Source organism: Mytilus edulis, chromosome 2 (assembly GCF_963676685.1).
Source record: "Mytilus edulis chromosome 2, xbMytEdul2.2, whole genome shotgun sequence".
Classification (NCBI taxonomy): Eukaryota; Metazoa; Mollusca; class Bivalvia; order Mytilida; family Mytilidae; genus Mytilus; species Mytilus edulis.
This window is the reverse complement of record NC_092345.1, coordinates 60,359,146-60,373,931: the sequence shown is the minus strand read 5'-3', so window position 1 is coordinate 60,373,931 and position 14,786 is coordinate 60,359,146. Positions and strand designations below refer to the sequence as shown.

The 14,786-nt window shown below is 31.5% G+C and overlaps 1 protein-coding gene across 2 annotated transcripts in view; it reads right to left on the bottom strand.

The window, feature by feature from the left end:
* The window catches only part of LOC139512567 (uncharacterized), a 136,027-nt gene that overhangs the window by 26,852 nt on the left and 94,389 nt on the right, over positions 1-14,786 (bottom strand). For both annotated transcript variants that reach the window (XM_071300287.1, XM_071300286.1), the window contains exons 2-6: positions 12,246-12,305; positions 10,613-10,683; positions 8,380-8,472; positions 6,859-6,963; positions 1,137-1,673 (exon numbers count right to left, since the gene is read on the bottom strand). In XM_071300287.1, coding sequence (XP_071156388.1) covers positions 1,137-1,673; positions 6,859-6,963; positions 8,380-8,472; positions 10,613-10,683; positions 12,246-12,305 — 866 coding nt within the window. The remainder of the gene's footprint in view (positions 1-1,136; positions 1,674-6,858; positions 6,964-8,379; positions 8,473-10,612; positions 10,684-12,245; positions 12,306-14,786) is intronic.

Sequence of the window (14,786 nt, the reverse complement as noted above, 5' to 3'; positions counted from 1 at the left end):
TTCTAAAAAAAGAAGAAATACGCAATGTGTTGATCTGAGGGTACTTGCAGTAACGTAAAAATAGTTCAAAGGCAACTACAAGTAATAATCACATAACGTATCTTGGACTAAAATTCAATCAGTACACATCTGATAAATTATGTGTTACGACGTTATAAACTGCCGAAGAATACTTGATCTTTTGCAATTAAAAGTTTTTCTTTATCTGTACCAATATTTATATAAATGACCAAAAACGAACTAAAATATGTTTAATAATCGCCTTTTAAAGGCAATTACTCGCAAAAAGATTTACCGTACTATTTTTGTAATATAGACTTTATAGTAGCTCACATTTTCAGATCTTATCTTGCTTTATACAGTTTATGCAGTTTCTGTTGTAGTTTGTTAGTGCTGTAGTGAAACATCCAAAAGTCGATTATCATAGAGTTGAATTTCACTTCATATTACACGTCTAAACATTTGCATGCCAAGAAAAAGGATTTTACTTGAATTTCCTATATGTCGCCAAAAAGACGCTCGGTGCAGTTTTTCCAATTTTATTGTTTCGCTAGTAATTTGTTTTTAAATGCAGATCATGAGTGGCATGCAGTTGAAACTGTTTTTAAAGGGGCTATACTCAATCATTTTTCTATTTATTTTATTATATGCAAAGATCTAGTTTAGCCATTAGGGTTATGTTGCTTAACAAACAGATTTGTCGGGCATAATTTGTAAACCAAATACTCGGAGGACGATTATGGCAAGTGTTTTTGCAATTGACTCTTGTTAAAGAGGAAAAGATTTTGTAAAAGATAACAGACGAAGAACACAGGAAAAAGACACAAAACGATGGCAATTTGTTTAAAATGACACCGTGATACAGATGTCTTTCAATATAGGACAACCAGAAACCCACGTAATAAAATAATAAAATCATGTTAGACTTTCAATCAAACAGATCACATTGTTTAGACAGCCGAACTGAGTACAAGCAAAACAAAGTGTCTGAGTAAAAAAAAAACACTCATCAATACTGGAATTAAGAATTTTTGTGCAGGATTGACAGCAATTTTACTTTGCAACTTTTAAACTTTTAATTACATTTAAATAGCCTTTTAAAAATACAGAAAATATAATAAAAGGCTGTAAAATACCTGTTATAGTTTTTAAAAGTTTCGGTAAAGTGTTCTCCAAGTCATTATATGTTGTATCAAAGTAATATTCGGGTTTGGAGACCAAAGATCTAAGTTGTTGTTTATTAACGCTACTCCCAATTCCTATTCCAATTATTGTTACATCTTTATTTTTACATTTCTGCAGTCCAGGATTGTTTCGGCTAGATGACTGTCCATCAGTTAACAACACTAAAATCTTATGGATTTTAGATGATCGTGCACCACTCTTTATTGTAAACATATCTTCACATGCGAAGCCTATAGCACCATCTATATCTGTTCCGCCATTTCCAAAATATGTCTTTAATATAGCGTCTGTTAAAGACGTTTTTGTATAATGATCATCGAGGTCGAAGCTTCTTCTGACAGAATCATCGAATAAAGCCAATCCGATACGCAGTAACTCACGTCCGACAGGAAGTCTATTAACAGCATTGGCAAGATACTCCATGGTTACACGAAAATTAGCATCACCAACACTACCAGATTCGTCTATCACAAATATGATATCAGATGCTGAAAAAAATAATAGCTTTTATCGCATGTTGCTCAGATTGCAATTTCTGCAGTGATTTCAAGTACCATCCAAATATTTCGAATCATTCAATAAACAGAAGAAAAATTTGTCAATCAGAAAAAGGTTTTAGTTTTTGTTATTTCATTATGCTCTTTCACGGAAACCAAGTTGTGCCAAAGTAAAAATAAAATTATTTCGGTTATTCGAAATACCATTCGTCTTACGTTTATTTTGAAAGGTTTTTCAAGTTAAAGATAAAGGATACAGTAGTATACCGGTGTTCAAAACTCATATTGAGACTGAGAGAAAACAAATCCGGTTTACAAACTAAAACCAAGGGAAACACATCATCTATCAGAGGAAAATTATGGAACAACAGGAACAATGAAGTGCAACAAAAGCAAACGCCAACATACATAGACACGAACTATTTGATAACAACTGCCATATTCCTGACTTTGGTACAGGACATTTAAGAAAAATACGTGTGTTTAAATAGTTATCAAAAGTACCAGGATTATAATTTAGTACGCCAGACGCGCGTTTCGTCTACAAAAGACTCATCAGTGACGCTCAAATCGAAATATTTATAAAGCCAAACAATTACAAAGTTGAAGAGCATTGAGGATCACAAATTCCCAAAAGTTGTGCCAAATACGACTAAGGTAATCTATGCCTGGAATAAGAAAATCCTTAGTTTTTCGAAAAATTCAAAGTTTTGTAAACAGGAAATTTATAAAAATGACCACATGATTGATATTCATGTCAACACCGAAATGTTGACTACTGGGCTGGTGATACCCTCGGGACGAAACGTCCACCAGCAGTGGCATCGACCTTGTTTAATGGCTAGACAAACCTCCTGCTTTATGACAATGTTAAAAAATATCGCTAAAATGACAATACTACGTGACAGAAATACAGCATAAACAAACGCAATAACATTCATCACAGAGAAACGCACAAACAAATAATATAACACTACTGGTAGACACAACATGCAAACAGCAGAACAACAACGGACATATTCCATCAACGACAGACACCACAGGATATCAAAAGTAGTGACGCGCTTACTTAACGAACATGCAATCTCGAACTGTATATAATTATTACACAATACTCGTCCACACAATTTGCATGACAATGATGTCGGAAATAGGTCACGTTCGGTACTTAACAGAGAGACAACATAGGTGTTTAACCAATATCTAAGACGTGGTAAAAATGTCATAAGATAGTTAAGACGCAGACACACTGTATAGATTAACCAATTTGTGATGGTGTCCATAAAATATACGGAGTGTCATTTTTAATCTTTCCTCCTCATAACTCTGTTTGAGCAGTTTCTGCGTGAGGAGCACACTCCTATATTTAAAGTCAGTAAAATGTGAAAATGGACAAGCATAACGTATCAATCGAGATATGTAAACACCATACGACGGAGCAGAAGGGATGTTACTGCTAAGAAATAGGAGACTGATAATTGGAAAGTCGAAATCATCCCGTTTGTCATAGATTTTATAGGTCGCTCGATTAACGTTGCCTTTCCACAGAAATGATTTATATAGTATACTTTTAATACATAGCATATTAAAATGCTAGACAATTTTTTTGAGACATTAAATTTTTCTTGAAAATTTTTGGATAATGAAAAGCACACATTTAAACAAAATAGTTATCATCTGGTATGAGCTGTAGGAAAGTATATGAACTCAAATATTTCTTAAAAATAAAAAAATAAAAAATAGCAACATTATCGTTGTACTGAATACTTCAAAGTCTATAGGTTGCACTTTGTAAATACAGCTGTTTCTCAAACCACGCCTCTTTTGGGGAGATTTAGAATATTCATAGAAAATTAATTTTGTTTACATACTGGTTCCCAGATATGCTCTCTGTGTTCCATCTCATAGAGACATTATTTGGGAATGTTACCAGTAAATATACATGTGTATATTGTTTACATTGAAATCTGTGGTAACCCTTCATTAAACTCTGAAAAGTTCAGGGCATATAAACGTTGAAAATATGCCGCACAGCCCTATATTTTGACCTTTGAAAAAAATTGTAGTGCATATGAACCATCAATTCTAGGATAAATTTTTTTTCAAAACTTCATAGTGAAAGTGGTACAGTTTTAGCCGTAAAAGGAGTTCCTATGAGAAATTGCATTGACAATATGTACAGAAATGCAACCTATATAGGGTGAAACAAGAGAACATTCAGAATTTAACCAAATTTGCTTTATCTCACAGATTTTAAAAAAATTAACTCAAATATGAAGTTTTATAAATATTTCATGAAGGTTGATAGAATCCTGGGCCTTAGATATGATGACTCAGCATAAAATCACAGTTTACAGTATGCATAGTTTACTTAAAGTCCTGAATACAAAATTATTTCATAATATTTGCATATATGTAAGTTAAATTGTTAAGAAGTGCTTATATTTACTCTTCGCAGTCATTGAAACTCATCGATCCTTCCTGAATATTATTTATAGGGTGTTTTTGTCCTGTCGATAACCCAATAGTAAGCCGTAACACCTAAATCTGCTTTTTTATCACCACGGCATAAAAAATACAAGCTAGAAATACAAAAATATCTCAACAAAACTTGCAGTAGTGTGTTCTTTCCTAAATATGTACTAATTATTCCAAATTGGTAGAAACAGCAGAAAAATTTAGGAAATTTGAGGCCCCAGAGGCAAAAAACATAGAAAATTGCCTACCCCCTGGGTCATAAAACAAATAATTTAATTTGTAAATGCTATGATTTTATGATTTTTAAGTTCTTGAATTAGAAAACAATATCTATGCTTGGAAGTTATGCAAAAATCAGATGTTAGCAGTCATTTCTATAACATTTTAAGTGAATTTAAATCTCAGACTGGTATCTGCATACATACAACTATTGCAAATATGGCTTTGTTTGAACACTTCTAGTATATTTATTAGGTAAATTGTGTCAGATATATGGTTACAGATGATACTGTTGTGACAAGAATTCTAAATTGACCATTTGAAATAGAAAATGTGAACTTTTGATTGACAAATAGGCATACAGTAAGATGTGGACTGGAGACGGAGGCAGGATTGGATACTTTATATAATCTTGAATGTTGTAATGGTTGACTGCTAAACATAACATTTATAGTATTCTGATCTGCTTTCAATATGTTATCAAAACAGTTTTAAACAGGTTCTACGCATTTTATATCAGACAATATGTAAATAGGGTATTCTGGCAATAATTAAAGTCTTGTTTTCAAATTCTTTAGAAAAATTGAAACAGGGGAGGGGATATAAAATGTTTAGTAAAAAAAAACTTAGAGTATACACAGTGATTTCTTTAAGGCTATAATTCTGATAAATGAGTATTAATGTGAGAAAAACTAATTTAAGAGAGTTTTCTATTTGAATAAATGTTTGTATATATGGTGAATAAAGAGAACATTTAGAATTTAACCAAATTTGCTTAATCTCACAGATTTTAAAGAAATTAACTCAAATATGAAGTTTTATAAATATTTCATAAAGATTGATAGAATCCTGGCCCTTAGATATGATAACTCAGCATAAATTCACAGTTTACAGTATGCATAGTTTACTTAAAGTCCTGAATACAAAATTATTTCATAATATTTGCATATATGTAAGTCAAATTGTTAAGAGGTGCTTATATTTACTCTTTGCAGTCATTAAAACTCATCGATCCTTCCTGAATATTATTTATGGGGTGTTTTTGTCCTGTCGATAACCCAATAGTAAGCCGTAACACCTAAATCTGCTTTTTTATCACCACGGCATAAAAAATACAAGCTAGAAATACAAAAATATCTCAACAAAACTTGCAGTAGTGTGTTCTTTCCTAAATATGTACTAATTATTCCAAATTGGTAGAAACAGCAGAAAAATTTAGGAAATTTGAGGCCCCAGAGGCAAAAAACATAGAAAATTGCCTACCCCCTGGGTCATAAAACAAATAATTTAATTTGTAAATGCTATGATTTTATGATTTTTAAGTTCTTGAATTAGAAAACAATATCTTTGCTTGGAAGTTATGCAAAAATCTGATGTTAGCAGTCATCTCTATAACATTTTAAGTGAATTTAAATCTCAGACTGGTATCTGCATACATACAACTATTGCAAATATGGCTTTGTTTGAACACTCCTAGTATATTTATTAGGTAAATTGTGTCAGATATATGGTTACAGATGATACTGTTCTGACAAGAATTCTAAATTGTCTATTTGAAGTAGAAAATGTGAACTTTTGATTGACAAATAGGCATACAGTAAGATGTGGACTGGAGACAGAGGCAGGATTGGATACTTTATATAATCTTGAATGTTGTAATAGTTGACTGCTTAACATAAAATTTATAGTATTCTGATATGCTTTCAATATGTTATCAAAACAGTTTCAAGCAGGTTCTAGGCATTTTATATCAGACAATATGCAAATAGGGTATTCTGGCAATAATTAAAGTCTTGTTTTTCAAATTCTTTAAATAAAATTGAAACAGGGGAGGGGATATAAAATGTTCAGTAAAAAAAACCTAAGAGTATACACAGTGATATCTTTAAGGCTATAATTCTGATAAATGAGTATTAATGTGAGAAAAACTGATTTAAGAGAGTTTTCTATTTGAATAAATGTTTGTATAGGTTGCACTTTGGAAATACAGCTTAATCTCAAACCACGCCTCTTTTGGGGATATTTAGAATATTCATAGAAAACTAATTTTGTTTACATACTGGTTCCCAGATATGCTCTCTGTGTACCATCTCATAGAGACATAATTTGGGAATGTTACCAGTAAATATACATGTGTATTTTGTTTACATTGAAATCTGTGGTAACCCTTCATTCGAGGTAGGGGTAGTTAAGAAAATTAGTGTTAATTTAAACTCTGAAAAGTTCAGGGCATATAAACGTTGAAAATATGCCGCACAGCCCTATATTTTCACCTTTGAAAAAAATTGTAGTGCATATGAACTTTTAATTTTAGGATAAGATTTTTTTCAAAACTTCATAGTAAATAGTTATCAAAGGTACCAGGATTATAATTTAATAGTAAAAGTGGTACAGTGTTAGCCGTAAAAGGAGTTCCATTGGGAAATTGCATTGTCACTATTTGCAGAAATGCAACCTACAACTTTGATTATATACTTACGATTAACATCACAGAAGTCACCTTCATAACCTGGTTTACAATCACATGTATTTTTTTTATAACAATTTGCTCCGTGTTGACAAGGAGGAAAACACTCAATCAGATCTGTTGAAAAATAGTAATTAATTAACATTTTCTCTTTTCAACGATAAATTTGTATTCAACATATATATATATTAAATGTCGACTTCAGATCTCTCTAAATTCATAGTGAATGTGTTAATCACCATAAATAAATGAATGCTTATTCTATTTTTGTTTGTCCTTGACCTTTAATGATTTTCAAAACTCACGTGTTGCTTTCATGATTTTATTTGTTCCTCCGTATATTTCAGTTAGCATTCGTATATTATAATTTTGGACCTATTTTACTTATTTATGAATCACGATTTGTCTTTGGTTTTAAAAGTAGTTTACTAATATCAAATCGTATTTTCTTGTTAATTCGACCTTTTGATACTGTTTATTATGCTTTTTTGTTATTTTATATTAATATGGATCTTGCCTATATAACAGCTTTTCATTTGTATAAACTTCAAGATTTACCTGTATTATTAAAACCGTTTTTTTTCAAAAGTGATAATTTTCGAAGGGTTAAATATTTCGCAGTGGTGTCTTGCCATGGCTTTGTTTGGACTTGTTTGTTTGTCCCTTATATTTTATTAACTGTTTATTTGCATTCAGATATCGCAGATCAAATTTATTCGTTCATAGTGTATTAATTTACGTTTTTTGATTGAGTTAAGCCTGCCAATTGATATTTTATCGTGTGTTTTTCTTTGTTGTGGTGTTATGCTATTGTTTCAAAAAAAGGGAGAAGGTTTGGTACCATTAAAACGTTTAATCCGGCTGCAAATATTTGCACCTGTCCTAAGTCAGGAATCTGATGTACAGTAGTTGTCGTTTGTTTATGTAATTTATACGTGTTTCTCGTTTTTCGTTTTTTATATAGATTAGACCGTTGGTTTTCCCGTTTGAATGGTTTTACACTAGCAATTTTGGTGCCCTTTATAGCTTGTTGTTCGGTTTGAGCCTTGGTTATGACGAAGCGTTATTAACATAATCCAAAGGTTATTCTTTCATAGCCATGTGAATCTTTGACGGAAGGCACAAGGATATGAATGAACAGTGTTTTAAATGACGTTTTTTCTGTCCTCATATTCCATATCTGTCGACTTTTGCCATTGTTAATATTTGCACTTGTAAGCTTAATATTTGTTTCCCTCTTGACAAACTGTATATTTTCTCCACCATAGAGAACATTGAAATAATTGTTATTGTTGTTTTCAAGAAATCTAAAATTTCCAATCTTGCAATTTGGTGTAGTGTCATAATATAAACCTTAAAAAAACACTATTAATCCTGATTCTCATTTTGGAGCTAATACGATTCCCTCAGTTTTTGTTTGTTTGATTTGTTTCTCCTTAATCGTATTAAGAAGTTTGAACATCGGTAACCTACCCTTTCCTTACTTTTTAACAATAATTTAGCAATTATAAATCGAATACAGTCTAAGCTTACTAGCAGGACAGACTCCTCCTACAGTTTTGTTTGAACAGCCACAGTTATCAGGACCAAGGCAGATCTCACCACTTTTACAATATTTACAAATGGCTGAAATAAAACACATTGAAACATAAAAAAATGCGAAAGAGAGAGAGCGAGAGAAAAGAGAGAACAAAATCGACAAAACGACAAACAACAATAATGTAGCAGTACACAGCAAACTACGAAATTAACATAACAAACACCAAATGTGTATAAAACAATGGCTTAATATACCAAATGCTCGATTCAAAACTGACTATGGTAAATGTATAGACGACGAGAAGAAACACAAGGCAACAACGATCCTTAACAAAAATTGGGAGTGATACCATTTGCGCCGGAAAGGATTTTAACTATTCCTTTAAAAATGAAATAAACAAGAATTTAAATATTTAGTTCAAACTCCTACAATCAAAATAATTTTGTATATATTTGTTTGACACTACTTCTTTAAAATGATTGTGGTTGGAGCCTGCGGGCTAATAACTGTATGTTTTAAAATATTTGCATTTTTACTAACGTATGTCAAATATCCGTGAAATTTAAATTCACGAAAATTTGACATTTAAGGGAATGAAGAGAGACGTTATAACTGAGACAAGAAAAGATAAAATATTTGAAATGTATAATCTTATGCAAGATTGAAATAAATCTTGTCAATCGCTGCAAAGTATGGCTTCTAAACAAAAAAATATTCTTATTTTCTAATGAAATAGTGAAATGAGTATACGTTAATAAAAAGCAATAACCGAATAACATACGTATTTATATGGTAGTTCCAATTAAAGAAAACAACAATAGGCTTGCTATGGACACGTTTGGGGAATTGGACACGTTTGGGTGTTTATTAAAACATGGACACGTTTTGGCCGTTTATACAAATGGTAAGCTTTGGAGCCCTTTTATAACTAGACATGTTTTGCAAAACTGTGACGTTGATGTGGACGCGTTTGGAAACATCGGACAGGTTTGAGGGTAGATGTATATGTAGTATTTACCCCGTTAGGTATACAAGCAATACAGCTGAGTAAAACGTTCAGTCTATTAAAATACAGATTGTACGTAAAAATCGACAAAAAATAAGCGTCGTAAATCTGCAGTTTTCCCATCGAATCACAGGTTCGAATATCCATACTCAGAATTTTGTTTAGAAATAATATGTTCTTGGTGTAAATGATATCGTTTTCGTGATATGCAAATATAAGGCGGTCATCCTGTTCTGATATTTCCAGAAGAAATTTATTAATCTCTGATGATGAAAATAGTAAAAAACACAAAACAAACGTAATATTGTAACCACGTTAAACTGCAAAATCGTAATGTTTTCTAAACTATGATTTTATACATCACTCAAAACTAAACTAGACAGCAAAGATGATCCCAGTGACACTTATATATAGATATATCAATATCATCAACACGAAAAGGTTTTTGCACCAATGTCATATTATGGAACAAGTTTGTACGGTATAGTTAGACAGTACCAAAAACAGTCAAATATATTATGAAAAAATGAATACATGTATGAAGTAAAAACTTGTATAGAAGTTCTTATCAAGTAAACATGTTTGCTACGGATATTTATATTCTTGCATACGACTTCTGAAACAAAGCGCATCTCAGATATAATTTCGTCAAAATGATTCATCTAGTGACACGCGCATTAAAAAGTAAATGTATAACTAAAATTATTCCGCTATGGACAATAATGTAGCTATCTATTTTATGCCCCATTAATGATAGGCATTATATTCTCTGGTCCGTTCGTTCATTCGTCCGTTCGTCCCTCTGTTCGTCCGTTCGTCCGTCTATCGCGCTTCAGGTTAAAGTTTTTGGTCGAGGTAGTTTTTGATGAAGTTGAAGTCCAATTAACTTGAAACTTGAAACTTAATCCCTATGATATGATCTTTCCAATTATAATGCAAAACTTGTACTTGGGACACATTCTTGTTTAAATCTTTATCACACCGTTCTATACATAACTTATTATTAAAACATTCACTAAAAAAGACGAAATAAATACATTATCACTGGACTAGTATATATTTGTTTAGGGGCCAGCTGAAGGACGCCTCCGGTTGCGGGAATTTCTCGCTACATTGAAGACCTGTTGGTGACCCTCTGCTGTTGTTTTTTATTTGGTCGGGTTGTTGTCTCTTTGACACATTCCCTATTTCCATTCTCAATTTTATGTATATAAACTTACGAACGTCGCATGTATATCCTTTCCATCCATCGCAGCAATATACCTCTCTAAATGTTTCAGAATCTTTACACCTGCATTCATTAAAATGTTGCAATATGTTAGTTACCAGATTATACATGCGATAATTGTATTGTTCTACCAGATTAGAAAAATGCTATTTGTATAGACGTTCAAGTGTAGCAACAAAACATACCAAAATTAATGGTTCCTTTCATTGAAAATATCCTCAGTTGTATATTTGATATCCCCTTATATCTCATTGAACCATAATACCTCTGATTTTGTGTCCTTTAAATTATATCTAAAATTGTTTGTTTCGCCTTTTATTAAAAAAAAATTCTATGCGTATAAGCACAATTATCACATACTTGCGCGACGCTTTTTAGTTTTATGGAAAACTGCGCAGACTATGAAATGTTTTACAGGTGGAAAATGTTCTATGATAGATATTATTTTGTCATACACTTTTTCTTTTTTTGATTTGGTTCTTATAACATACCATAAAAACTGTATATTTAACAGATTTTAACATTAATTTGTCCGTTTTACTTTTAACAGAAGTATAACCGACCCGATTAACAGAAAAAACGCCCATATAGCCGCATACTCAATATAGATTAACCGACCATTCTCTCGGTTAGCAGAGTGTCGGCCATGAATGAGGTGAGAGGTGTTCTGCTCTGTGTTAAAGATCTCACTTTTTCTTTGAGATGAAGAAAAGAAAAACAACTCTGTTCTTTTGCTTTTATTGTTTTTTTTGCTGTGCATGTACTGATTTTGTGTTATGGATGGATACCCCGTTATGCTTTGTTTTCTGTAATATGTGGCAGCTGCACGTGTGTCGTAGTCTTATAATGCATTATATACCTCATGAATAAGGTATCAACGAAGCTACTATGTAAGCATTCAAACCTCATTTACACTTTTTGTCGTTTTTAGAGCACGAATGTCATCAAGATAATAATAAATCAGCTAAAAAAACACTCTGAAGAAATGTTATGCATTTTCTAGATTAGACAGACAAAATGGTATTAAACATTTGTTATAAATAATGAAAAAATGTTTCTTATTTTTTTCTCGGCTCTAACGAACTTTTTACATTTGTAATAGTCTCTTTATATTTATCATTTTTTTCGTTATGCACCCTTACCAATTACGACGTACACAATTATCTTTTGTTAACTATGAGTTTCTATTCGTACCGAATCTTTAGTTTTTACGCTGATAGAAATAAAATGTGAAGTATGAAAACTTTGTAAAATTCCTTCGAATTAATATAGACTAGGGTCATAAAGAATATGTCGTAGGATCTAGTGTGCATCGTTAACTATTGTATTTTTTTTATATTTGATACGTGTGCGATCCAATGCGTATGACATTCACACCTGATCTCATTTTCTTGATTTTATTTAGTAAATTACAAGATCTATTCATTATGTTAAATACCAGTTATGACTCAGTTATGAACGAGCACCCGACAAATCTGTACAGATCCGAAATCTAAAATTTAAAGTTGCCAGTTGACATCTGTATACAAAATTCAGATTTCAAATCAGATATTGTAAAATAATGTCTTGAGCATATAGTTTTTAAAAAAATTATATTCAATATGGTAAAATATCAGAATACATACCCGTAACCACCCGAAAGACAGGTGTCGTACTGGTATGTTCTTTGTCTTTTGCAAAAGTGTCTACAAAGTACATACATATAATACAAGTATGACAGCACTATATTTCCTTAATTATTAAGAAATTGTAGAAACGCCGTACTGAACCATAACGAACATCCTAGCCTTAATTATGGCATCACTTATTGCATAGAATTGACATTCTTTCAACATATATAATGTGCAATTTTTTATATGATTTTCAGAAATCAATATAAATTGTAAAAATTTGATGTAGTAGACCGTGAACGAATATATTTTATTGATGACAAAAGATTAGGTAAACGTATGAATACGTCCTTACTTTAATAATTACCGTAAGTTGTCATTCAGGACAATACTTTACGAAGTAATGACTCAGTGATGAACCAGTGCACAAAATCACAACAATAGTACGACACAAACATTTAATTAGTATGACATCATTGCTTCCTAGGATTTTTCTTTGTTACATGCTATTTTCCGACCCATTATTTGAATTATTAAAGGTACGATCATCGTCAATATGAATAGAATTGGATAAATTTAGAACCCAAATTAGCAACCATGTACAACCGTCCTCAATGACTAACGACGAATACACAGCAGAAGTACATAGTGATGTATTGCTCTATATAGCAAAATATAATAGATTCAACCGTCACAAAATTTCGGTTTTAATTTTTTGAATTGGCTTTAACACTATAAAATGTATCACCAGATGATATTTCCCATTTGAGCGATGTTTTGTCAGTCATCTTCACAATTGAAGACGTAATGAATCAATGTCCTTGATTTACAAATTAATTTTGTTGATTTATTTATTGGTGTTGAAACAAAGCTTTACATGTTTGCGTACGATTCTTAACTCTGTAATACAAATGAAGAACATATCGGAAGAAAAATTTAAAACTTTTCAACTGTACGAAAACGTTTCAGAGGTTTAAGGTGGTATGGTTTTCTAAATTAAAAATCATAGAATTTGTTCACAATTTGCAAAAAAGTAGTATATATTGATACATATGAACAATGTGTCCCTAGTACACGGATGCCACATCCGCACTATCATTTTCTATGTTCAGTGGACCGTGAAAATGGAGTAAAAACTCTTATTTGGCATTAAAATTAGAAAGATCATATTATAGGGAACATGTGAACTAAGTTTCAAGTTTATTGGACTTAAACTTCATCAAAAACTGCCTCAACTAAAAACTTTAACCTGAAGCGTGACAGACGGACGAACAAACAAACGGATGGACCCACGGACGAACAAACAAACGGACACACAGACCAGAAAACATAATGTACATACATGGGGCATAAAAATATAAAATAAAAAGGATAGGTCATCGCGCATTTTCTTGAGCTACATGTTGTGACAAAATAACACATTGCGCATGAATTATACAGGAAAAATCAGCATTATGTGATTAGAATATAAACTTAATGATAGAAACGTGAAATAAAAGACGAGAAGATTGCTTTTAGATCATGCCTTGTGAATATCAGAAAAGATAGGGTCACCGTGCGTTTTTCCCGGCTAAAATACAAAATAGAAAAATTCCATGTAGGTTTCCTCAGAAAATGGACTATTTCAGAGTAACCTCCCTTTAAAATGCCAATTAAAAATTTAGGACAAATAATCTACACTTTGATTGAAAATCTGGACCTTATATTCTCTGTTTTTTACAATCTAAGATGGCGAAAGACACCCATACCACCCTGGAACGACTGAAGGTGTGTACTTAGTAAGGTGGCGAATTAATAATATATTATACATATTTTTTTAAACAAAATTAAATGGACTTAAGCGGCATGTGAAAGCAGTAGGGGTTCAACACGGAAAAGGGTGGATATAGATCAGATTTAGTTAGATAAAAGAATTAGAAAGTTGTTAGGAGGTTGAGAAATCAAGATATCTCACATTTACGGGAAAAGTTTAAACCATATAATCGTTTGTACTGTATGATTGGATACGAAAATTAAAATGAGATATTTTCCAGATCTATACGAAAACCAAATATATATCATTATATGGTTCTTTATATGAGACGGGAAAACAAACGAAATCGCAAAGACCGTGTACTGTTTATCGAAAGCAAAGGAGGATAGGAATAATAAACTTGAAAGGCTATGATGCATTATTTTTTATTATTAATTGTTTTTGGCTTTTACTTAACTTTCAGTTATTGCGAGTTTTCTCAAATCGTTCTCTTGTGTTAATTTGAATTGTTCATACAATCTGTAATGCTTTTTTGTTATTAATGTTTACTTATTTAAAGTTATATCTCGACTCTCTATTTTCAATATATATATATATATATATATATATATATATATATATATATATATATATATATATATATATATATATATATATATATATATATATATATATATATATATATATAACGAGTCTAAATTGAAAACTACGTTCAAACCTATGATTGCGTTGGATAAAAACTGCAATTTTTATACGTGTGCATGTACAACAAATTTCGTTGTAGAAGGGTATAAAAACAGCAC